The 27,670-nt window shown below is 41.0% G+C and overlaps 1 protein-coding gene across 1 annotated transcript in view; it reads right to left on the minus strand.

The window, feature by feature from the left end:
- Positions 1-27,670, minus strand: part of CHSY3 (chondroitin sulfate synthase 3) — a 480,130-nt gene that overhangs the window by 389,468 nt on the left and 62,992 nt on the right. The window contains exon 2 of the mRNA XM_068246633.1: positions 6,719-7,002. Within this exon, the coding sequence (XP_068102734.1) occupies positions 6,719-7,002 (284 nt within the window). The remainder of the gene's footprint in view (positions 1-6,718; positions 7,003-27,670) is intronic.

A 27,670-nucleotide genomic window follows, 5' to 3' on the forward strand; every position in this document is an offset into this window, starting at 1 on the left:
AGGTGCGACCTGGTCGCACTTGGCTAATAGTCAAATCTGATTATGACTGAAACACGACACTAATATAGCAACATCTAACTCAATATTCTTTGTAAACATCACATCTGTTACATATACCATAGTTTCTTTTAGCTGGGTGAGCAGCTAATTTTGGTGAGTCCCCGGCTGCCATTGGCTCGCCTCTTTTTCCTCCTCGTATGCTGTAAACAGAGTTGTGCCGACCATGCCTCCCCTTGTCCCTCCCCCCCGCCCCCCTCCCGGCAACTTTTTCATGCCACCCCGCTGTAAAACATTTCTGGGGAGAACCCTGCCACCTGTGCATTAAACATGAAAACACAATGCTTGGTAAACTGTGTAGCATAGGACCAGGGGGATCACATAATTTGGGTACCTGATAACTGGAAAATTGATAGTCCTGATGCCAGCTGGTACATATGAAAATAAGGACCCTCTGATCTCAAATTCTCATTCTCTTCCTTTCAGGACACCAGTTGCTGTATCTTCTGAGTGACAACACTGTCTCACTGTTCTAATTGGATGTAGTATTGGCTGCAACTCCCTACCGCAGTACATTGCATGGAACCCCACTGCTAACAGTAACCCATTTTGAATAAAATCCAGTGACCATAACTTTTTTCCTTTCTGTCCATTAGCCAGTTTCTTATCCATGCACAGAGATTCTATCCCAGTCCTTGCATCCTCAACTTCTGCACCAGATTGTTGCGAGTAACAGATTTGAAGGCCTTTGCAAAGTCCAAGTATATTACATTTACTGCATTCCCAATATTCACACTAGCATTCACCACCTCATAAAAACTGAGCTTATTAGTCACACAGGACTCTTCCTTAGTAAACCAATGCTGATGCTGGAGAAATAATATTCTCTGATATGAAGTCTTGTAGAGCATCGTTTTGTAAACTTTCAAGCAGTTTGTACAGAACTGATGTTAAAGGTAACCTGACACGAAGGATGTAAAAGAACTGATACTTACCTGGGGCTTCCTCCAGCTTCATGACCAACGTTGCCTCCCTCTCTGTCCTCCTGGGTGGCTCAGTTAGCGCACCCAGTAATCTTCATTCTGTTGTGTCAGTCAGGCTCTCCATCGCTTAGAGTGTTCTGTGCCCGAGCAGGCAGTACTGCGGCCTGGGTGTGCATGTGCAGAAGACCCCAACTGATGCCACAGAAAGAAGATTCCCAGGGCCGATAGCGGGTGAACTGAGCCACCTGGGAGGACGGCAAGGGAGGCAACAGTGGTCATGGGCCTGGAGGAAGACCCAGGTAAGTATCACTACTTTTACATCGTTCATCTAAGGTTCTCTTTGAGCTTACTGATCTATAATTTCCCAGATCTGATGTTTTGCTCTTCTTAAATAATGGAAAAACATGGGCTACATGCCACGTGAAATGCCATTGGAACTAATCCACTTCTATTAGCTTACACACATTTCACTGAAATCATGAACTGTACTGTATACCCTAATCTAGCTACTGGTATTAGATTACTCAGGTAAGAATACCAGGACTACGGTTATTTTTCTTGTATAAATCATACTGAACACAGTCTTTAAGGAGTGAATTTTATATAAGAGTGATAAATGAACCCCTACACATCACAGCTCTTTGCCGTGGAAACATTGATCATTGATACATTTATAAAGCATTCAATGAGGGATCTGCAGCACTGAGAAAAGCAAGCAAAGTGATTCCTAACAATGCTGTTGGCTAATAATAAAGTGCATTACTTATTGGCTAGTCTGTATGCATCTGTATGCATATTTCCAGCTCTGAGTCAAAACAGAAGTCTAGGAGGACCATTTGGGATAGCGGATGGTAACAATCCTAAGAGGGAGGGGCTTATGAATGGTGCCAAGAGCAGGATCCTTTACTGCAGCTATCATTGGTTAATTTGGCTTGAACGTGGGGAAGCTATTCTTGTGAAGGGATGTGAAGCAGCAAATGCAAAGTTCCTCTTCACAAATCTATATAAACAGGCTGCTGTACTATTACATATTATTATTATTATTTATTGTATTTATAAAGCGCCAACATATCACACATATCATCATATCACACCTTTACTGACATTTACAAATAGGTCCATCAATCTTTATATGGAGTTCACACTATGGAGGAGTTCACAGAATTTCTGAATGCACTTTTTATTAAAACTTTGTGTTTCCTGCTTCAGAAGTACAGATAGAAAATAGCATTATACTGATCACACCTGGTTGTACGCAAGGAAGATTTACAGGGCAACAGGATGTGACAAAACCCAGGTCTGTAATCCTGACTTCTGCTCCAGCAGGACCAGCTGGTGAAATCCTCAGAGGAGACAGCAGCCAGTGAACCCCATCTCCTGCTGCTCTGCCTTTACTAAGTCAATAAGCCATGCTGTGAGAAACACAATGTATTCCAAAACACTGGTGGGTAGAAGACTTTGTATATTTTTCATACTGCTAACAGTGAAATGTGCAACCTAGAGCCTTCTGTACTTTTTCTTCAGATAATGAAATAAACTACAAAATACCGGTCATTTTATTTCAGTAGCAAAATTCTCAAAATAGTCACTATTCAGAATACTAGTGTTTCCCTAAAAATATATATTTCACTCATTCATGCGAGAGTATATATGCCATATAACCACATTACTAAACTTTATTCTGTTTAGTTAATACAGGTTCAAAATGTAAGCTTTCAGAAAACATACACGAGGAGGTGGCACAGTTTCCCAAAAACCTTATGATTTGTTTTCCTTCAGTTAACCATCAAAATATATAATAATATCTACAACATTCATTTGGCTAACATGTAACAGAAGCATTCTCTTGAGCTCCTACAATTCCTAACGAAGGCATAAAGGCACAGAGAACCCCCAAATTCCCTTCTGACAGCACAGATCATTGGAAGGACCAGCAGTAAGTTAAAGAGGAGCTGTTAGGTATAAGGTCTCAGAGAAAATAAACACATATCAGTAGCTAAAGATTGGCTGTACTTACATTACATATGCATTTCACTGTCCACGTTTGGATTTCACAGAATTTGTATATAGTATATGCAGAGATAGATGCTCCTGACAGCTCATGGCAGGCTCCATGTTTTTCTGTCAAATGTGTCGTCATGTCCTGCCTGCTTCCTGATCACAGATAAGCTTGTACTTGAACAACACAGTGTGCAGTGAATATTAATGAGCCATGTGGCTAGGAACAATAGCTGACTCCTGCAGTGTACTCTGCCCGGAGATTTATCAGTGCTACGCGCTGGACTGATTACAAGCTGCTGTAACGTCTCATTAGCAGCCGAGGGGAGGGCCCCAGAATGCTTTGCAGAATAGTATGCGGCTTGCGTCCTCTTGGGTTTTAACAGCCTTACTGATAAGCACACATCAAAGGTAACTGAGATTTTTATCTTCACTAATGGCTTTTGGGCTTCCTTCTAAACTGTTTAACACAGGAGAATAGAGGTTTAAATTAGCTTCTGCAGCCTGACAGTTACTCTTTAAAGTGATCCTGAGGTGAGAGTGATATGGAGGCTGCCATATTTCTTTCCTATTAAGCAATACCAGTTGCCTGGCTGTCCCGCCTGTAATACTTTTAGCAATAGACCCTGAGCAAGCATGCAGCAGATCAGGTGTTTCTGACAAGATTTTCTTCACTGACAACATGAGCTGCATGCTTTTTTTCTGGTATTACTGCACTACTGCAGCCAAATAGATCAGCAGGGCTGCCAGGCAACTAGTACTGCTGAAAAGGAAATAAATATGGCAGCCATGTCACTATCACCTTGAGTTCACTGTAAGGTTCACAAATTATTTGATACTGTATGCAGTACTTTTATATGGGGAGTATTATTTCTGTTTACTAGATTGGGATAACGATCACAATCCTATATACTGTACTCACCTCAAAATCTCTACAACAGAGGCAAGTGACTAGAATAAAGTTTGCCCAGGTCTTCTACTCCATTAAAGTGGGCCCAAACCAAACATTATTTTTCATTCAAAATATTTAGTTGCACCACTCTGACACATGCAACGATAAATAAACACTCCTTCAGGCCAATGAGCATTTCAGTGCATGCTTTCACCCTTCTCTTTTCATAACTAGGGTTATAAAGGTGGCAGCCATTACTTCTGAGCTTAGTAGGAGGTTTTAGATCATAGGTGTTTTTGTCATCAGCTACCCTCCCTCACAGGTGCATCATCTATGTGAAATCTCATACAAGCGGAGATCACCTGCCCTTTGATGTCATCAGTAGCAGCCTGTGTTTTTTTTGTTTGTTTTTTATCTCCTCCACCCGTCTGCCGGATTCTGCCCTGGCAATATGAAAGGAAGGGAGGGGTTCCTCCAATAAATGTAAAATATTTTATATTTGTCATCATGCAGCTGAAAAAAAGACTGGTAATTATTATTATTATTATAAGTTAGAAAATAGATTTTATTTCTGAAATCTTGTATTTTTAATTTGGGTCCACTTTAATATGGATCTAGTGTTTGCTAAAAACACCAATACAAACCCTAAAGCCCCATACACACACTCAACAGCGGTCTTTTAGGCTCTCACAACTTTTCTGCTTGAACAATAGCAAGAGATTTTTTTTAGGTGTTTTACAAGAAAACTTGTGAGAGACCGCTGTTGAGTGTGCGTACGGGGCTTAACTGTAATGCTGGTAATGTGTCATTGTTAAAAGCGCCAAATCTTGCTACAAAAATTATATTTATTGAAAAGGTTAATTCAGTTTTCAAAGGTACTTCCTCTGTCAACTATCTCCCCTGTATTATGCACTAAAGACAGCAGCCAGTCTAACTAGGATAGCATCTGCCCTTTGATTTTTATTTAGATCTAGCCACAGTAACTAACTGGATAATGTTGGACAGCGCATGATACAGAATACTGTAATATATACCGGTATGCATTCAGGCCACGAGGTAGGAAACTTCATGACGAGGCGGGGTTTAAAAAACAGTAAGGCCGGTTTCACATTCTAAACTGGTGGCAGCAATGCAGTGCGTCACTTCCACCGCACCGCATCGCCAGAAACAGGCCTTCAGGAAACACTGCGTTAGTAGGTGGTGCTCCCTGTCAGGCCTCCAGCCAAGCAGGAAGTGACGTGCGCTTGCGGGGTATGTGCAAGTTCATGGAAGCATACTGTAAAATTACGCTTCCATGCATGCGTGCAGCGACAAAGTGTTTAAGAATACTCACATCGCCATAGACTTAAATTACTTCTGGGCCAATGCAGATTGCCATCCAGCTTACAAGAAAAAAGAAAAAAGCGTGCACAATATTCTCCATATCAGGCATTACAGGACATCATTTCCATTCCAAACGTGTAATACAGGTGATGCCAAGCATCTCTTACATGTCCTGGCTGGTGCAGGGAGACTTGGTGTAGGAGGTGGGTGTTTAGGCAGTGAGCGGTGGGGCGACGGCCGTTTCGCGTCACTGTAATGCCCGATATGGAGAATATGGTCACGACATGCAAATAAATCTGCACAGGACGGAAGATGCACGCTTTTTTCTTGTAAGCTGGATTGCTGTTGCGGATTTTCTTGTTTGAGCAGTGCTCACGTCTGAGTGACAAGAGTGTCAGACGCAGATTCAAGGCTGCAGGGGGATGGAAGGACATTTGCCAAAGTAGTAACCTCCACTCATTTGTTATATATCGGGTTGTGCCAAACACACTATTTTTTTCTTGATTGATTGCCAATGCAGATTGCCGCAAGGTAACGTAGAGCTGGACCAGCGTCAGATATGCGGTGAAAACGTGACTTCTGTTGCGTCGCGTTGTACTGTGGCAGTAGGAAGATCTCCATAGACTTTCATTGCCCGACGATGGGGTGTGGTAAGAATACGCACTGCTCCGGTGTGAAAGGCCCCCCAGGCTTTCTAGTTACTTTTTTCTAGACATCCAACCTTTTTTTTGCCAAACATATTTTTACACAGATACGTTTTCTTTACATTTGATATGTTTTACGTAATTTACTTCAATGTTTACAGTACGTAAGTTTTGTAAAAAGAATGCACTAAATAAAAATCTTATTTTTTTCTCATATCTATGTTCATCCTTACAAAAAAGCCATAACCAGTGCACATATAGCCACATATATTGCTTCTAAACTATACAAAGCAGATTCATAATATCCCAATGCATACAATGATCATGATTTCAAGTTAAAGGTGAAGAAAATAGATGATTTAGCAAATTTCTGAATTTCACAAAATGATCCGCTATTAGATGACAAAAGTCTTCAATTCTTGCTTGGGTCATATAAGAGCACAGTGCGGCTGCTGAAAGCTAAGGGCTGTACTACTGCAGTCATTTGCAAACATACATTGAGAACTTTGTAGTAATAAGTTCAGGCTACCTTGACTTTATTAAAAATGCTGTGCATGCATGTGCCTGCTATGGAACAAGCATGTATTCCCAATCCTTTCAGTAATCCTTGCTACAACCAGATATAACCCAGGCTACGGTGGTTAACTTTGAAAACGAATCTAGCAAATATGTTTAAAAAAAAAAATCTCAGTCTAGGTTTGCTGAATGACTTATGCTCTACAGTTTTTCCTTAACACTTCCACTGTAGGAAGCCATCCCCGATATCTCTGTATGAAAACAATGATAACTATGAGGTCACATAATAAAAGGGGTGTGTGTGTGTAAAAATCAAAGACCAATATTAAGAAATATCTATGCCAAGTATGACAATATGGACTCACCTCATAGGACCAGACGCACTGAGTTCCACCAAACCGCCGTACACACCTCCCTACTTCCACATCCTCATGTGTGGTGTACATTTCTCGTAGGCATTCACCAATGTGTGGCACCATTCTTCGCAATACCTCTCGACTAAAGATCATTCCTGGACCTCCCATGCAGAAATTTTCTCCAGGCTCAAGTCCAAGCTTTCCAAGTTCTTCGATATTCCCCAGCCCTGTCTGCCCAAGGTAGAGAGGCTTGCTGCTGTTCAGAGAGCGCAGGAACTGCTCCAGTTTCTCACCTGTTAAGTAACAATGCAAATGCTAATCAGGCACTTTTCATCATACACACAATAACGACCATAAGAAAAATATCAAGAAACAATGCAACAGCTAGTTCAGAGAGTACCAAATGAGTGTGTTTTACCTACATGGCATTGATTAATTATGCTAATGCAAGTCACTTAAGCAATGACAGTTGCCTGGCAGCCCTGCTGATCCATTTGGCTGCGGTAGTGTCTGAATCACAACAGAAACAAATATGCAGCTAATCTTGTCAGATCTCACAAAAATGACAGAAACACGTGATCTGCTGCATGCTTATTCAGGGTCTGTGGCTAAAAGTATTAGCGGCAGAGGATCAGCAGGAAAGCCAGGCAACTGGTATTGCTTAAAATGGAAAGACATATTGCAGCTTTAATATACCTCTCACTTCAGTTGTCCTTTAATGCTATTAAACAGAAACTGTCCTGTATAATCACATGTACAGCACTGCTCTAACGTAGCTATTAAGGCAGTGTCAGTAAAATAATTATGGTGTTCACAATTAAAGCAAATCTGAAATACACATGAGCAGTTACAAAATATATGTGTAAGAGAGATGAATTATTTCACCAGCTGATGAGGATGAGAACAGACAAACGTGGATTTCCACAGAGAAGGGGACAGCTGCTACTAGGTGAAATGTAGGAACATTATTTATTGCACTCTTTCAAGTAGGATACAAAAATGGGTGGAGAATACAAAGGTGGTATACAACACAAGCTTGATAGTAACTAACACGGACAGTCTTTACAATTACAAGAAACATTTTTAAAGTATCAGGAGAAACATGGGTAGAGGTAGAGCTGTAATTCCTGTGATGTTGCTACAAAAAACAGCCTTCTCAATGGCTGAAAAGAATGTCTTTGGATTTACATGAGGAGAGTATTATGTGTGTGCAGGAGAATATAGGGAAGGGAATTATAGAGGAAAAAAAACAAGCTTGTGAGAAGTCCGGAGAATTGAAAAGTGAGGAGCTGAACAAAGAGGAGGACATAAGAAGCTTGTTCCAGAGCAGAACTTGTAGTTGTGATACCTGGACACTAGTGAGGAAGTGTACGGACTTCAGAATAGAGAATAGGGAGAGCTTTATAAGATAAACTTCTCAACACATGGTACGTGTACTCCTAGGGGTATATGGGCTAAGCTCAGGTGGTACTTACATTTCTTATAATTGGTCTATTGCAGTGATTTTTTTTTGAATTTTTTATTTGGGGGGGGTATAAACTGAGAAATTATATATGAATAACCATGAAGAAGTAAGCGAATTAATTAAAAACATAAACAAATGCTTAAATAGCCTTTACAGACAATTACAGAATACTTCTAGGAAATAAACATGCATGAAGCAAGGCTTGAGGTGATGTTATGCACAGAACTTGGCAAACAACACCTTCTAGAATGTTGAGAAATTCTGCTCTAGGTAACTGACAGCAAGTGAACAGCTTGCCAGTGTGGAGCAGAAACTGAGGAGGGAGAATTGGGGTAGTTGTGTCAAGCAGCAAAGATCAGAATAGACAAAAGTGTCCATTTACATTGCAAACTGTATGAAATCCCACCTGTACCTTTGCTTGTACATGGTAGACAAAGTGCCTGCGACTTATGTTATAGTTAGCCCTTACCTGCTAGTCCCCTAAACAGTATTATAATTGTCTTATTTCATCACTATGTATTGAGTGCAAGTAGTCCACTAAATCGCAAGGTCAAAGTGTACCTAAGTCATCCAAGGGACTAAAAACAGAAGTCAGTATTAGCTCTCATTTATCATTGATTTTGTTCTTCCGAGCCCTATAAGAACATTTCATCACAGCCATTTCTGTAGAACGCAGTGGTTTGTGTGGTGCACTGCTTGGAAGAACGGCATAAAGGCTCCATGATCTCTAGGAAAAGTAATTATGGCCATCACAACAAACACATACACACAGCACTGGGAGTAGAGAGACGACACAAGCCATGCATCAAACTAACAGGCAAGCAGGCAGTATTACATTACATACCCGCATCATGGCAGTTTGATGGGTGCACAGATTCTAAAGCTAAAGCTTTTTCCACCTCGCAACTCCACATAATCAAGGAACTCAATTTTTTTAGCCTGATAAGATATGGCAAGGAGTCTTTGATAAGTTAAATATAGCTAATGGAAGTTTGTCCTTTGCCATTTTCCCGTTTTTGAAAGAAATGCGCGCAGTAGTGTGTCAGCATTGCACACTTCACGCTATGTATGTAAATGGTCTCATAGAAAAGCACTGCATGAATACAAATCTCAGGTCTTACAAATCTGGAGGCACTTCATTGGGTGTGAATTGGCCAAATTCTAAATTAACATCAAAAGACATATAGTTGAACAAAATAAATTATTTAGGAATAGGATAGCCATTTTTACTTTCATTATCCTGGTTTAACAACAATAACAATAACAATAATATTTATATAGCGCTTTTCTCCCTGGGGACTCAAAGCGCTGTGACCCTGCATTATGCAGTCTCAAAGGCTAGGGAAAAGAGGTGAGTTTTTAGCCTTTTTTTAAAGCTGTCCAGAGAAGGAGCCTCTCGTACTGATTGTGGAAGTGAGTTCCATAGAGTAGGGGCTGCATAGGAAAAGGCCCGAGCACCAAATGTTAAGTGTATCCTGGGAATAACCAGCTTCATCTTGTTGGCAGAGCGGAGGGTGCGTGGAGGGGCATAAAGTTCCAATAGATCCGCTATGTATTTGGGTCCCATGTGGTGTAGAGCCTTGAATGTCAGCAGGCAGATCTTAAAATTGATTCTCCATTTTACTGGCAACCAGTGAAGAGTTTGCAGTACTGGGGTGATGTGTGAGCTGCGGGGGGCATTGGCTAGGAGTCTGGCTGCAGCATTCTGTACTAGCTGTAAGGGGCGCAGAACCTTATCTGTAGATCCGATTAACAGGGCGTTGCAGTAGTCTAGGCGGGAGGATACAAATGCGTGAACCAGGGCAGGTAGGTCTTCAGCTGGGATAAGGTGTTTTATTTTCGCTATATTTCTTAGATGGAAGAAGGAAGACTTGACGACAGCTGATACCTGCTGTCTCAGTTTTAGATTTCCATCCAGGATCACCCCAAGGTTTCGCACAGAGTCTTTATACTGTACAGTATCTCCCCCAATTGCTAGTTTGAGGTGGTGAGCGTTTTGAACTTTATCCATCATGTGTGGACCACCTACCACCAACACCTCTGTTTTGTCAGAGTTCAGCCTCAGCCAGCTGGTGTTCATCCAATTTTGTAAATCCACTAGACACGCATTTATGGATGCTGATGGGTCTTGGGTGCCAGGCTTGAAGGACAGATACAGTTGTGTGTCATCTGCATAACAATGGTATCCTAAACCATAGCTCTGGATTATTTTGTCCAGTGGGAGCATGTAGACTGCAAAGAGTAATGGTGATAGTACAGAACCCTGTGGAACTCCATAGGCAAGTGGCACTGGATTAGAGTAGTGTGTGCCCAGACATACTTGCTGTGTCCTGCCCGATAGGAAGGTCTGAAACCAGCTAAGAACAGTACCCCTTAGGCCACAGTAATTCTTCAGTCGCTGGATTAGTATTTCATGGTCCACAGTATCAAATGCTGCTGACAAGTCAAGAAGAATCAGAATTGAGCAATCACCCTTGTCCCTTGCAGTAAGTAGATCATTCATTACTCGGACTAATGCGGTTTCAGTGCTGTGCCTTTTCCTGTGACATAAATGCTTCTTATACCTATATATTGCTGTATATTGATATATAACCCCTGCCCTCACAGTAATGTTTAGCCTAGGCTGTGATGTCATGCAGTCTTCTTCCCCAGAGCACTCTGGGAGATCATGTGATGGCTCTGCTTGCTTCACAGAGGAGGAATTAAACCTTCACAAGTGATTCACTATCTCCACTAAGATATGCTATAACCCCCCTCCTGCTCTTGGGGTTGGCCAGGCAGATTAGATAGGAAGGGGCAAAGTGCAACTAGAATTCTGGTTACAAGAACCTCCTGTAAAGACAATAAGGGATAGAGATGAAGTAAACTAAGGACATCTTGTGGCCAAGTTACCAACCTGTCCTGTTTACACAACTAAACAGCAGAAAAGTGCTGTACAGTAAGTCAGTGGGGCTGCTTACACATTTGTACTCACTTGCCCTTAATATATGACTTGCATTAACAGTGTTTTTATCATTTGGATAATGCTTACAAAACTTAATTTTAATAAGATCATCCTGCAAAATAGTTTGAATATTAACACCGTATAGTATAACGTTTAATTAGAGACGATACTCTTTAAGATACAAGACAAAAAAGCAATTCTCCAAGCTTAAAACAAAATAGTAAAAGAAAGGAAAGGAAAGAGAATAGATACTGCTTTTAAATCTCAAGACAATCTGACCCTTAGCTTACTTTATGCAGCAAGCCTTGAAGACAGAAAATAAAATATCCCTCATATTATCTTCAATGGCCATTCAGTGCACTAGTGGCTATTCTGCTCTGACTGAAATACACAGAATAGACTTCACTTGTGAGGTAAATGAACAAATCCATAGATAAGATTCTGCAACCTTGCTTGTCATTGTGAAGATTGACATGGAATTACTGAAAGCACAAAGGATAACGTTTGCAGAAAGGACAATATGTGGTGTAAGAATAAGACTGAAAAAAGCGAACATGGAGAACAAAAGTGGAAAAATGGTTTAGTCCAAAGAAAATGGCAAAATGCTTAGTTGATTAACTGTTTAAATTAATGTGTTAACTTTTATTATTATTTATGTAGCACTGCCATATCCTGCGGCACTTAATATCAATATCAATATAGTCATCATGCTACTAACTATCCCTCACAGCTCAAAATCTAACTCCTACCACAGTCATACATAAGATAGATAGATAGATAGATAGATAGATAGATAGATAGATAGATAGATAGATAGATAGATTCTGCTGTAGTCATATGATCTAATGTCCCTACCAGTAAGCCAATAAATCTAGTCTAACATTTTTGGATGCTTTGTGATTCTATGTATTAATTATACCATGGGCATTTTTTAATACAGTTGTGAGGAAAGTTTGGATTTTCTCATTTTGATCAAGGTTTTATCGTCATCTAACACTATAATAATAATCATTATTATTTTTTTTTTTTCATTTACTTTTTTTTACAAATAACTTCCAGAACATTTAATATTGCTATATCTTTACTGAACATATGAGTTAGAAGTGAACATCTAGTACTGGAAGTTGACTATTGTACTACTGTAATCCTTGTAATACTCTTCAGGGCTGATTCACACTATGAGCATTTTGGAGGGGTTTTTTTTGTTTTGTTTTTTGTTTGTTTTTGTTTTTTAATCACTAGTGTTTCTAAAAATGCTGTAAAAGTACTTGTGAAATGCAATCCTATGTGAGTGTGCACACATCAGCAATGAACTTTTATTGCAAATGCAGGTCCTGCACCACTTCTTGGGTGATTGCGCTTCAATGCAAGGTATATGAAAAATTGCAAATAGCTTTAACAGAACTTTGAACAGCGATTTTGTGAACATTTTTAAACTAAATTTGCTTTAATCACTTTATCCTATCGATAGACGTTGCGGTAGCATATCTGAACGCATATACACATCCAGTATTGCTGCGGCACATGCACTAGCTCCTGCTGCTTGTCCACGGTGGGAATTACATTCCAGCGATTGGTGAAAGGGGGACATGTGTTCCCTGGGCCAATCACAGTGCCTATGAATGAATAAACATGCATCGCATTACAAGGCATGTTTATTCGTGAAAGTAGAAAGTGCAATAAAAAAAGATTGAACACTTCCTGGTAACTTCCAATATAGTGCCATCTAGTGGCCAAAAAGTAAAATTAAAGTAAAAAAAAAAAAAAAAGTATTAACAACAAACACCGGATAAAAGAAAAAAAAATGTCAAAAAATGTCAGTTGTAAAAAAAATTAAAATATTAACCTTTGAGCTTTTTTAATATGTATGCCACGAAGGTTTATTACGGTTATTTTAGCAATTAAGGACTTGTAATTATTGATAAGGTACAAACATGAAAAAATACATCTTAATTTCCAAATACTATATTGTCCCAATACACTGTACTAGGAAAATCATTTAAATATTATGATAGACAGGACAAATGGGCAAATAAAATGTGTGGGTTTTATCTATAGTAGCATTGTTCATTCATTAAAACTATCGGGGATAGAATTGGAGAAATTGGGAATGGTTTTCATTTTTTCCTTGTATTTCCTTATAAAATGCATAGTAAATAAAGTAATTGCTGAAAACAAGTATCATTCCCAAAAAGCCTAATCTGTGGTGAATAAGTAGTGGTAAGTAGTGGAATAAGTAGTGATAAAGTTATTGGCAAATGCTTCCGTTCTTAAGGTGAAAACAACCTACAGGCTGAAGTGATTAAGAGACATTCAGTTCCGGGTCAGAGTGCATTTCCTGTTTGTGTGCACACACAAAATCGCAAAAACGAAAACGCATACAAAACTGCTTGCAAAAAAAAAACAGAAATCACTCTGAAAATGCCAGGAATTGCCTAACAAATTTGCTCAGAAGAGCACTTAGCGCTTGTGATTGCACTTGTGATTCGTAGCATGAACTAGGCCTTTAGTCAGTTCAAGTGTCGGATTAACTCATTTTACTTTACTTAAAAAGTAATGAGTTTTGGTCATTGGTTCTAAACAACAAGATTCTGTTGAAAAAAGAAAAAAAGAATCAAAAAGTTGTCAAAACTCACAAGGATTGTAAGAGGCTAAAAAAGGGATTCCTAAAGTCTTTAAAACATAGGTAGTTTACAAACAGAAGAAAATGTAGAACAATTGCAACCTTAGAGTTTAGTGCCACACCGCTCGGTATTAACACAGAAAAATAGCAGACACAGAACCTGACAGGGACAGCTCAGAAGCCGCATGCATCATTTGCACTTGATAACATCGGTGTTCACGAACTTACTATAAGGAAAGAATTGAAGAAAATTGATTTTCATGAGAACACAGGAAACTGCTGCTCACAGAAAAAAGAAAATGAAAACTACTATCCATTTCTTTGGCTAAAGACCATCTTTTATGATTCACAGCAGAATCAATGTTGTGTAAACTAATAAAAAATGTCATTTTCTGGCAAATGTGCGGTGTTATATTTAGAGAGTGAAAAACGAAATAAGTAAATTGAAATAATAACTAAGAATTTATGACTGTACTTTTGAATGGTTCTTAGCAGAAGCTTTAATATTAGCCTCAATCAATATTGTAATCATATATGAGGTTATATACAAAAGTGGGGAAAAATATAAATGCATGCACACACACACATGTCACTTGCAGGTATTGGGACTTGATCCATCAGGTCACAGTTTAGGGTCAAAGGCTGTACAGACGCCTGGCTGGCCCCCAGCGTTCTGTTGCTATGGAGGGGGAGTGACTTCATGGCACAGATCGGGAGGGGTAATGAGGGGTAAAGAGGGAGAACAATGGACTGTGCTAGTGCTCAAACTCTCTACTATGAGTAAATGGCTTACGTGATCTGCAGTACGACGCTGAAAGATAATAGGCTATTTCACATATGGTGTGGTGTGATTGTCCTGCGGCATAAGAGCCCGGGGCAGTCCAATCACAAAGCACCATTTCCCCTTGCAATTACCCTTCGGCAGAGTGCGCCAACAGTGTAATATGCATAGCTCCGCCCCCTGAACACTGCTCCCTGCTGCACAGCAAGTTTGTCACTGTTTTTCGGTCGAATGGCGCATGCATGCTGTACTGCCAATGCAACAATCTAAACTGATTGTTGCGGTGCCATCGACTCCAACGCAAATGCCTGCCACACGGTCCCACTCAGCAACGCACTGCAGAGTCTGCGTCACCTCTGAATCATCAGAACCATTTCCACCGAATGATGTCGTACTGCGGTTAGTGTGGCCAGTCTCACACAGACTAATGGCCACTGTGATGGGGGAGCGGCAGGGTAGCATACCACAGTGAAAGAGGCCTCAACGGTATTCATCGTACGCACGACATGTATAGAGATATAATGGGATCGATTCACAAAATTCTTCTCACAAATTATCTCACATAGGCTTCAATTCATCAAGCATTACTGCATTCAGTAATGCTGAAAACAGCTGACTTTACCAAGCACTTGTCAATTCATCAAAGCAGTTACCGCATGAAAAGCTGAAATAACCGAGCAGTAAGATAAATTACCGACTTGTGCTGTACATAACACCACATGTCAGTAAATGTCAATTGATCAATGTTACAGCATTCAGTAACACTTTCGGTGATTACCTCCAGCTCTCCTCTGGCGGTACAAAGCTTCGAATGCCTTCTGTGTGGATGTCCCCATGATTAACAAGAGCAGGGAGCAAATAGAAGGAGCCCCTGTCTCCTGCAAGTGCCGCTGATAGGTGGCGCAGGCTTCTCAGGTGGAAGGAGGTTTTAGACCAACCAGGCAGCGAGCAGAGAGAAAGTGGCAAAAGATGTTTTCCTGGCACCCTTCGGTAGAGAAACCCTTTGAACGCCTGATTGAACATGCAGAGATGCTAGTAGGAGCTGCTGGGGAAATGACCTAAGCTGGGCATGTGTAATGTTTCTTGGCAGTTCATCCAACTGTGGCAAGTAAATAACATGTTACGACTAATAGGATAGATAAAGAGCAGATTCAGAGCAAGCAGCAGCGGTATAACATTCACATCTAAAGGGATGTCGGGATGCCTCTTTCCTGTTGTAATGCCCTCACTGCATGAAGAACTGCGTGAAAACACAGAACTGCTGTTACCACTTCGGTAACTTACCGAACATCTACCACACGTGAAAATATTGATGAATGAGCACACACAAGTCTAAAATACCGAATGCGGTGTTTTAACAACTTGCTTTTTGTTATCAAACGGCCTTTGATGAATTGAAGCCATTATCTGTTTTACATCTGATCTATATAGAATTCATTTAGGGAAAAAATACCACATATTGTTCATGGTGGTGCAAATTTACAATCCATGTGGGTGTCTCCCAATGTTCTTTAGGGAGCCTCTGTACTGGATCACTTAACGAATGACTCAAGCCACTACTGCTTAGAGCCACTTTACTGCCACCCTCCATCCCCCAGTCCATTCACTAGTACAGATCAGGCTCTTTGCACTTCATACAGTGTCTGTCACCCGCAATTATCAGCAACAATCAGTAAATGTGGGTCCATATGGGTCTCAGGAAACTGACTCCTAACTAGGGCTGCTCAATCGGAAAACAGAAATCGAAATTCCGGGAAAATCCGATTTACCACAGTTGCGTAATTTTAGCCCAATCACAGAACTCGGATGCACTGGGCCAATCGGAGAATGCAGAATTTTTCTGCACAAATCGGATTACCAAAGTAATTGTATGATTCCGTTGTTTCATTTTCCGTTTTGTTTTTTTTTTCCTTTCTTTTTGCATTGTGTGATGCAAAATATGACAGATAAAATACTCCTCAGAAATTGGAAAATCGGAAACTAGAAAAACTGGAATCAGAAATTGGAATTTCCAACCATTCCAACTGCTAATTTTCCCCACCCTATGTACCGTATATATTTTTTTATTTATTTAAAAAAAAATAATAATAAAAAAACTAAAGAAAAAAAAAAAAAAGAAAGAAAGATTTGGATGGAGTTGAAGTTTAGCTAAGATGTAATGCCTGCTGCCTGTTACTGCTCTTCTGTAAATGTATGGCAGCATTAAAGCGGAATGAAACCCAGCATTTCTTCTTTGCTCTAAAAGATTATTTACAGCATATTATATACCATCACCATTTTTTTTATTAGAACAGCATTAAAAGGGTTAAACACAGGACTCCCAAGCTCCCTGCTGGGAAAGCTGGACGCATCCGAACCGGAGATTATGTTATCTTGCGTTTACATTCCTCACTTGATACAATTAAAGAAAACCCGAGGTGGGTTTTACAACTCCTATTAGCACACAGAGGCTGGTTCTGCATACAATGCCCAGCCTCTGTTGCTATATTATCCCCTTTAAAGTAAACCGCCATGCTAGCAACACGCAGCGTGTCGCCAGCAGGCTATTTACATGTACACTGTCACTCTCCGCCACTTCCCGCCCTCGTCCCTTCCCTCCCAGCTAATTGGAGGGAAGGACGCGGGCGGGGAGCGGCGATATAGAGGAGGCGGGGGAGCGGCGGAGAGTGATGGTGTACATGTAAACAGCCTGCTGGCGACACGCTGCGTGTCGCTAGCATGGCGGCTTACTTTGGGGGGGGCACAGCAGAGCGCAGGGGGGCCTGGGGGGAGATAATATAGCAACAGAGGCTGGGCATTATATGCAGAACCAGCCTCTGTGTGCTAATAGGATTTGTAAAACCCACCTCGGGTTCTCTTTAAGTAAACACTTCTCTGACACTGCAGACTCTCTTGAACACAGTCAGACACTTAGAAAGCATTTCTGCTTATATTACAAGATGAATAAAACAGTTATGCATAAAATGCAAAGTCAGCTCTCAGAGCAAAAAAGTGTACTTTGGGAACGTGTAATTTCTAAATGAATAGCAATACTTATGCACAAAAGCAAACGTGATAACTGTATGGCATATAAAAAGTAGGAAAACATGTTTTTATTGAATATTATGTCATGGTTTTATATCGCTTTAAGAGTCAGAGAAAGAGAACTCTTTTCCATTAGAAAAAGCAAACATAATGCACACTAAACAGAAAAACTCAGAGTACGCCTTCAGCCTCCAGTAATTACATGCAGCAGGGCTAGTGCACGGAAGCAGACAGAAATGCAGCATGCAGTAGACTGAAAAACACAAGCACAAATCAAAAGGATTCTCACGGCAAATCACTTTCCTATGCCATTTTACAAGCACATAAACAGCACAATCACTAAAAACATGCATGTGAGTGCATATATTGGGAAGAAGCCTTCAGCACTCTCTGTCAAATCCCTCTGTTCACATGAGACTCATGTAGAGATGACTGAGTGAGCACATCGAGATTCTGAAACAATACAGGCATGAAAGGGGATGAAATAGTATTTTAATATATCTCCTGTATTTCCTGCAGAAGGCACTGTGCATTGGTAGTTTATGCTTGCACAGTGGGAGGGGACACCAGAGGAGGACCCTGCGCAGTGCGTCATTACACCTGAGGCCATCCCTGCTTGGAAAGTTGCAGAAAAGTCAGCACGTAGCGCCAGTCTACAACCAAAGACAACAGGGAATCTTGAAAGATGTGAATCCTATCATCCATAGCAACATAAACAGCACTCTACAAGGAAAATCTTCAACATCATTTCTGTGATGCATTTAGCACATCATGTTTGATGGCCTAATGCATATTTCTCTTTGAATTATATTTTACAGGTTTAGCAGCCTGAGGCTACTTCATACATTTGATTGGGAGGGTGTGTCGTTCAGCTCTTGCCCATGGATAATGAAAAATATATAAATGTATATCTTTGGCTTAAGCCCTTTTAGAGCTTTTGGGCAAACAAGTAATTGAAATGCAAAGGGGAGCAGTCACTGCTAGCAGTGCAGAGAAAATGGAACAGCACTGAAGAATAAATACTGACTTTGCTTTGAACATGAAAGTGCATATTAGTAAAGAAAGAATGGTGAAGTCCAGGCTTATAGCGTAGGCTGAGCATCATGTACGCCAAACAAATGCTTCTATAAAGCGCTCTTCAGAACCCAGACGTAACATCCGAAGCAAAGTCAGAGTGCCTCTCCAGCAGCATTGCCAACACAGCAGCAGTGTGGTCTGTATAGCACTGTGCATACAAATCCTGGGAAGGGTCACTTTACAAAATGCATGTTTCCCTTCCTTATGTGGATAGATTCAAAGCTTTATTTAATAAAGATACCCCCCAAAACAACTCAATAAAAAGTGATCCCTATGTTATATCAGTGATTGCAATTTATATTGAAATACATTTGTTCCCTCCCTTACATTCCAACCTGGAATATTAGGTATATAGGCACTGTAGTGACAAATAGTAGAATGCACTAAATTATTCAGGATATCCAATTTTTCTTATTTAAAGAAAAAAACAAGCAATTTTATTCATTGTTATTTTTTCTTCTTTAAATAGGCTTTTTCTTCCCCTAAAAAGTTAGTGTGTTTTACTCTCGGTACTCTTTCAGTTACTCTCAGTACTCTCTCAGTTACTCTCAGTTTAAATAATGAACTGCCAGAAGGTGTTTCTATATCTCCTGCTGTGATAACACAAAAGATAAGCAAGTTTTTACAGGCAGAGACTAGTGTTTTTCAAGGTGCTGCTATTAACTCAAGTCAGTCAAGCTATAGGTTTCCAATTTCCAGGCACAAGTTATTTACTGAATAATTACAAATTATTAGTATTATTGATTTAGAAAGCGCCAGCATATAAATGATATTGATTTCTGGTTGGATTTGATGGACGGTTGTCTTTTTCTTTCCAACCAAACTAACTACTGTATAGTACGCCTATGTGATTTTCAGTGTTCCTAGAGTAAGCTGGCACACCTTCAATTACTCTTGGGTGCTTGACAAAATGGCATAGGCGGTGCCACAACGATAAATACAAGTTGCAAGGATTGTCAGCGCACCACTCTTTACAGCACACACTTGTTACCACATGCCTTGATAAAGGGGGACCCTGCGTGGCCTCCGAAACAACTGTTGGACTACATTGTGGAAACTGGCACAATAAAGTGTGTGCAGTAAAGAGCGCTGACAATCCTTGCAACTATTTGATTTCAGTCCAGGGACGCTAAACCTCTGCACATGGTAAATTGTACCAGTAAATGAAAGACATTTTGCTAGCTCTGGTCAGATAAGGGATCTCTTCCGTGGCAAATGGTTGACTTATGTCCTTACTGCAGCAAACAAAATCAGGAAGCCTTAGTAAGATAAAAGTACCTGTAATTTGGAGTTCATTTGAAATGTCAGTTAAAAGGAGCATGGTCACATCTCCAGAACCCTTTTGTAAATTATATACACACCTTTGTGTTTATTTTCAATTGGCACTGCACAGGTGAAATAGCCAGAACTTAAACTACAGCTCCATGCTTACATTTGTCATACTGCATACTGGAAATAGTATCTCCTCTGAGTATGGTATGTTGTACAAGTAAATAAATGCCCATTTCCCTTCCTTATTTACACACCCAGTGGTTTGTTTAAAGTGAACCTGAAACGAGTACAATTATTTAAAATAAACACATGATGCTCCTGCAAATAATTATTACATACATCGCTGTCAGTTCCTCTCAGACGCTCACCATTTTCTTCTTACAATGATTCCTTCCAGTTCTGTCAAGGTTTTGTCTGAACTGACCTATATCTAAAAAAATGGGCATGGCCATGGTCCAGGATGTGGGTGTGGTCCCGGGTGGAGCCAAATTTACATGAACTTCGCAATCGTGGGACATTAGACTAGGACTATAGAAAGAATTACATTGCGAGCGCCTCCGACACAGGTGCCCCCAGTTTAGATAGTGACAAGTGCCCCCCAGTTTAGATAGTGACAGGAGTCCCCAGTTCAGGTAGTGACAGGGACCCCCAGTTCAGGTAGTGACAGGGACCCCCAGTTCAGGTAGTGACAGGGACACCCAGTTCAGGTAGTGACAGGGACCCCCAGTTCAGGTAGTGACAGGGACCCCCAGTTCAGGTAGTGACAAGGACCCCCAGTTCAGGTAGTGACAGGGACCCCCAGTTCAGGTAGTGACAGGGACCCCCAGTTCAGGTAGTAAAACGGACCCCCAGTTCAGGTAGTAAAACAGACCCCCAGTTCAGGTAGTGACAGGTGCCGCCCCCCCCCCACTCACCAGGTGCTGCCCCCCCCCCCCCACTCACCATGTCACAGCAGGCAGCCCAGTGTGAGCTTCAGACCTCAGAAGCAGCTGGCGACCAGTGAGAGCAGGCACACGGTACTCCATAAACACCGAGCTGCATATACGGAAGTGGTGTCACGGACACCATGAGGTCCTAGCGCCCGCACTCACTGGTTGCCGGCTGATCGGAGGTCTGATGCTGGGCTTGCTGTTCTGCCTTAGGCAGCGGGGACGGCCGGGAAGGGAGGGGGGTGGCTCTGGTGGCCGGGGGGGGGGGGGGGCAAGTGCCCCATTGTGCCCAACGTGTGGACGCCCATGGTTATAACTAAAAGGACAACTGATATGCAAGATGGTGTGGGGTGTAGCGACACCCTAAAGAAAAGGAACAAAAAACAAACACGGGAGCCCAAATAGCATAGTAAGTTCAAAAATGTGTGAGGAAAGCAATTGTATAAAAATACTTACCACAAAGGTAGGTTGCAGGGGGCCACCAAACACTTAGGGCAGGTGGAGACAATGAGCCCGACTCCACTCGGGGTGTCAAAGCCGGACTGGGACTGGTTGCTCTCTGGTTGTAGGTAAAAGGCTGGCTCTCACTATGGTGTCCACCATGTGAGGCCAGGTCGGACCCCTCTCACCACAGCGTGAGGAGGTAACGCTCAGTAATTGGGGTAAAAAGGCGCCCAGATATGTATGAACCTCGGTTAAAAACAATGATAAAATTCAAAAGAAACGAGTTGGCTTACCATAAGAATGACAATCTCTTGGGACAGAGAAATTTATTAAAGCACAGGATGTGCGTTAATACATTTCTCTGTTCCAAGAGATTGTCGTTCTTATGGTAAGCCAACTCATTTCTTTTGAATTTTATCATTGTTTCTAAGTTCTATACATATCTGGGCACCTTTTTACCCCAATAACTGATATGCAGGTAATGTCCATTTTTCCCCTATGGCTGTATTGGGCGATATCACAGTTTAACCCAGTGTGCTAACCAGGAAGCTGTTATGGAGTAATGGCAATTTTCAAAGCGGAGGACAGAGAATTCCATTGACCACAGTGGACAAACAGGACGTGGGAGAGGAGAAAGAGATTGATGAGTAGACTACACGGGAGGTAAGTATGACATGTTTATGTTTATTTTGACTTTTACATTTTCATTTCAGGTTTTCTTTAACTTTCCTTCATCTGAGTGCATCACAGCCATATTCTACATACCTAAATAACATTGTTTCACTGGTACCCAGTGTCATCTCACCTTGCTGACCAGAGCTGCAGAATCTACTGTTGATTTGTACAGGGGCTCTTGCTTTTTGGAAATTCTGTAAGATACCTTAACTGCAGAGCTGATGGTTCCTGAGTGACAAATGGCAGCTGCTTCAAACACTAAAAAGTCTTATCTTCTGTTTATGCCCTGAGCAGGGACACAGCAAAGGCAGTCTGTGAGTTGTCAACTTTATAGAGATTCATGCAGGGATTTGGCAGTAAATGAGATGGAGTCCTAATGAAAACAGCTGAATATTCGCAAACAAAAACTATCTATGGATTCATATCGGTGACACTCATAAATGCCTATATATTTTGCTTGTAACAAAACACTGCGTTCAGGTACACTTTAAAAGCTGAATTCCAGGGAAATTATTTCAAGGAACTGCAATACAAATGAATGCCTGGTTTCCACTTGCGCAATTTCAGTCGTGTTACTGGCAATGCGGAGTGATGCAATCCTCAGGGACATCAGAGTGCATAGGGTGCAGTCAGTGCACATAAACAAGCACAAGACTCATAATTTAAAATTACTACAAAGTATCTTTCCATTTCAATGTTTATTCAGTTACGAATCTTCCAAATAGACTGCACTGTTTGTGGAGTATGGACTGCCCAGAAACATACCACCTTTCAACACATGCAACTAACTGCACAGAGGAGCTGCTTGTTACTCATTTTCCACACCTGGTCTAATCCGTTGACTAACAACAAACGCCAACACTCCCATATAATAGTCTCTGTTAACCACTTCAGTGCCAACAGTCTCTGGCCCCTTAAAGAGAAACCGTGACCAACCATTGAACATTATCCCAATCAGTAACTGATACCCCCTTTTACATGATAAATCTATTCTTTTTCACAAACGGATCATCAGGGGGCTCTGTATGGCTGATATTGTGGTGAAACCCCTCCCACAGGAAACTGTGAGGACCATGTTTCTGGCAGTTTCCGGTCTTTAAACCTTGTTGCATTGTGGGAAATAGCTGTTTACAGCTGCCAAAAATGCAAGCACCATCTTCTTCCAATGACATCACCTGCCAGCCGTAAAAATGTCATCACGTGATAAATCTCAGAATGTAAATCGGGGAGAGGAAAGATTTTACAATGGGTAAACATTGACTAAGTCATTTATATGTGGATATTTTACATCTGGAAGGAGGCTTTGCCCTGCAATGTAGAGAGAAACTGAAGCAATTGCCTTGTTCTTATCAACAGCAGAGTTCTGCCTTAAACCACATGGGAGAGCCTAATTACCGACTTCGAACTATTCACTCCTCTTCAGGAATGTTAATAGCATGTGCTAGCATATTTTACTGATTAAATCAACACAATTACTCTTTATGCATTACATCTGCAGGTATAAATGGGGTTTATCTGCGGAAGGCTGTGTTTTACGCACTGAGAATATTCAAAATAACATGGAAATTTCTATAAAGTCAACAGATTTTATCACGTTGCCGCTCAAGCTTTTTCATACATGGGCAAATTACAGAAGGCCTGTATTGACTATAAAATGAATGTTGCCAGATGAAAGAGCATTTCATCATGATTACACTCTGAGATTAAAGCAAGCTTTGATCTCTTATATGTTTAAACTGAGTATAAAATACACTCATCTGACTTGAGTCTCTAACTTCGGCAACAGATAGAATTAACTGGCCTATTTAGTCACTTAAGTAATCATGGGAATGATTTATGCATGGGAGAACTGTAGGGAATGTAACTCTTTTCTGGGTACTTGTAATCCTCCCCTGCTGAAGGCACTGGACCACACTGTGAGCAAATACGACTACACACAGTCTAATGGAATATTTAATGCCCAACTAAACCCAGAATTAAGGAAAGCAAATTCTATTAGCAATCAGTAAGTGAATATAAGTTGTTTATAGAAGCCAAGTGTTGCGCAGAATACTTGTTGCAAGGGTCAGATGTGTTTGGAATTGCAACACAGCTTGCTTCCTCTCCTCCCTGGTTTAACCACTTAGTGCACCAGGTGCAGTATAATCACAGCCTGGGAAAACTTCAGTTGAAGACCCAGGGCCGTGAATAGTCGACTTCAGCGCTGGGTGGCCACCACTCCCTGCTGCATGCGCTCCCGTCACCGCCTGTTAATGGGGAGATGAATGGGAATGCACGCTGGCATCTATTATATGCCTGTGTCATTGTATCTTCCGGACTTACAGTGCCATGCATTATTTCCTATTCACGTACTTACGTGCGTGAATAGTAAATAATGTGCATGACCATCTTGGGGCCAAATAGTGAAATTACATCGAAGTACATTTAATAAAAATAGCAACCCTTACATTTAGAATTAACTGCTTCCCTCCCACACTCTTCCATAGTACCCAAACATTTTTTTGTATAGAAATAAAAAAAATGACATTAAAAAATGCATAAATAGTTACCTTCGGGGGTGAACTTTTTAATATGTATGTCAAGAGGGTATATTACTGTTATTTTTAAATTTACGGGCTTGTAATTAGTGATGAACGCAAAACTGAAAAAATGCACCTTTATTTCCAAATAAAATATTGGCACTATACATTGTACTAGTGAAATACTTTAAATGTTGCAAAAGCTGGGACAAATGAACAAATAAAATGTGTGGGTTTTATCCACAGTAGAATGTTCTATTTTAACACTATAATGGCCGAAAACTGAGAAATAATGATTTTTTTTTTTCAAATATATTTTATTTGCATTTTTCATTTTCCACCCTTGTGCAGACCTAGGTCTACATACATCATCACACAGTGCAAAGATATTACATACAGGTAATACATGAGTTGCAATTCCGTCGTAAACCGGGCCTACTGGTCCCTTCCTCCCTCCCCTTGCCTCCCCCCTTTTCCCAACAACCCAACCCCCAACAGAATACCCCAGCCTCTCAGCACACAACTTGTTTTCAATAAGCTACACCAGTTTGTCTTATAACAGATTATTTTAAGCCGTTGGCTCTTGTCCGCTGACCCCTATTTTTGAGGGGTGATATTTAAGTGGTCCCAATGATGCACCAATGTCTTCCAGGCAATACCATGAGGTAAGTACAAATTTCCCCATCAGTTCGTTTATTTCCGCCGGTGAGAAAGTGTCCAGTATATAATTTCTCCAGGTCCTGAAAAAGCTTTTAGCTCTTTTTTCCACGTTTTGGGATACCTGTAACTTTTCCAGAATAAAGAGGGATAAAAGTTCCTTCCGTAGCATGTTTATAGTGGGGGCATGCGGTTGGATCCATGTTAGGAAGATAACCCGCTTGGCCGTGGCTAATATGATATGAAAGAGCGCTGAGGGGATCTCTTGGCTATTTCCAGTTTGTATTTTGTGGCTGTGAAATAAACATAGCATGTGGTCTTTACAGACCTTTTTTTTTACATAATTTATTTGCATATTCCATTACCTTGTCCCAATAATGGTCTATCATGTAGCATGTTAGGTTAGCGTTTGGCTCTGAGCATTTGGGGCACTCAGGAGTGTAATGCTCTGGTGGGTGAGTATATTTAATATTAAAAGCGTATTTCGCTCTATGAAGAAACAGGAGGTGGGAGGTTCTATGTTGCTCATTTATAATATGGGATCTAAACTCAGTAAGACCTTGTATTATACTCTTCTCTAAGTCCTCATCTTGGAAGTCTTTCCTCCATGCTTTGAAGCTAAGGTATGTTAATTTAGAGCCCTCTGTACCCGCTAGGCACTGCACTAATTCCGATAATGTTTTTAGAGGCCCCCCTGGGTTCAGCATTCTGTCAAATTCATCTGGCAATGCCACATCTGATATACTGGCAATATGTGATCTCACAAAAGATTGAATTTGTAAATATGGGAGGACGTCCCCTTTAGGGATCATATATGTCCTTTTTACTTCCTCAAAGGTCATCCACTTGCCAGTATCCAGATGTAGGAGGTTGCCCAGTTTGCTGATTCCTTTCTGGTCCCAATTTGCAAAGAACTGTTGTGTGGTTCTTACTGGGAAGTGAGGGTTCCCCCATATAGGCATATACTTGGAGATTAAGCAATGGAGACCCAGTTTTTCCTAACTGCCCTCCATGTCAGGATAGTGTCTTTAAAAATTATATTTTGTTTGAGTCTGACAGGTATTTCAGTCAATTTTGAGTGTAGAAGACCCAGGAGCGACCATGGCTTTGCAATTTCCGCCTCCAGTGTTAGGTTTGAATATTTGCTAGCTCCTTTTACCCAATCTTGTACGTGCCTTAGTAGTGCCGCTAAAGTGTATTGTCTTATGTTTGGCATGTTCAGTCCCCCTAGAAGTTTTGTCATTTGGAGCTTTTTTAATGCAATACGGGGCTTTTTGCCCTGCCAGAGAAATTTGTTGAAGGAAGATTCCAGTAACTGTGTGTCCTTGTGCCGGATAACGAGTGGGATTGTTTGCATGGGATAAAGCAGTCTTCCCATGGTGGTCATTTTTATGAGAGCTGCCCTTCCTGCTAGGCCTATTGGAAGTTTATCCCATCTGTCTAATTGTTCCTTAAGTTGTTTAAACAGGGGTGTATAATTTAGGGTATAAATTTGGGTGGGATCCCTGGGAATTTTCATTCCCAGATATTGCACCTGTGTACGGGCTACCCGCAGTCCTAAGGCGGGCCATGATCTAGTGTCAGCTAACCTTGAGAGGGACATTATTTCACTTTTATCTCTATTAATTTTTAGCCCTGATAGGTATGAGAATTCTGTTAGTATTTTAAATATTTGGGGCACTTGGGTCAGTGGGTTTTCTATAAAGAGGAGTATGTCGTCCGCAAAGAGTGATTGCTGGGTTTCCACTTCTCCCACTTGGATTCCCCGAATGTGCTTTCTTAAGAGAGCAGCCAATGGTTCTAGGGCTAAATTAAACAGTAAGGGGGATAATGGGCATCTTTGCCTTACTCCTCTGCGCATCATGAGAGATTCTGAGAGAAAACCATGTGTCATTATTCTGGCTTTGGGTCCCAGGTACATAGATTGTACTGCTTGTAGGAAGGGGCCATTGAAACCCATTTTCTGCAGAACCCCAAACATCCAATCCCACTTCACACTGTCGAAAGCTTTTTCAGCGTCCAGCACAAGGACAGCTGCTGTTTTATATGACTTAGGATATGCACGTACGTGTTCTAATATTGTTAGGAGATTTCTTATATTGGTGACCCCTGACCTTCCACGTATGAACCCCACTTGATTTGGGTGAATAAGCCACGGCATCAGAAGAGATAATCTGTCTGCCAGAATTTTTGATAATATCTTGACATCTTGATTAATAAGAGAGATAGGCCTATAGGAAGCCGCCTCACACATATCTTTCCCCTCTTTTGGAAGCAATTTAATATATGCCGTCTTTCCTGTTTCAGGGTATTGCGCATTTTTCATTATATGGTTATATAATTTGGTAAGATGGTCGCCTACGGCCTGTTTTAAGATTTTAAAAAACTCAGCAGAGTACCCATCAGGTCCTGGAGATTTTTGGTTTGACAAGCCAGTGATCGCTTCCCTGACCTCCCCCACTCCTATCTCGGCATTAAGGCTAGCTAGTTGGTCTTCCGTCAGTTTTCCAACTGGGAGATTGGCAATGGCGGCCTCCAATCTTGAGGAGTT

This window comes from Hyperolius riggenbachi, chromosome 1 (genome assembly GCF_040937935.1).
Source record: "Hyperolius riggenbachi isolate aHypRig1 chromosome 1, aHypRig1.pri, whole genome shotgun sequence".
Taxonomy (NCBI): domain Eukaryota; kingdom Metazoa; phylum Chordata; class Amphibia; order Anura; family Hyperoliidae; genus Hyperolius; species Hyperolius riggenbachi.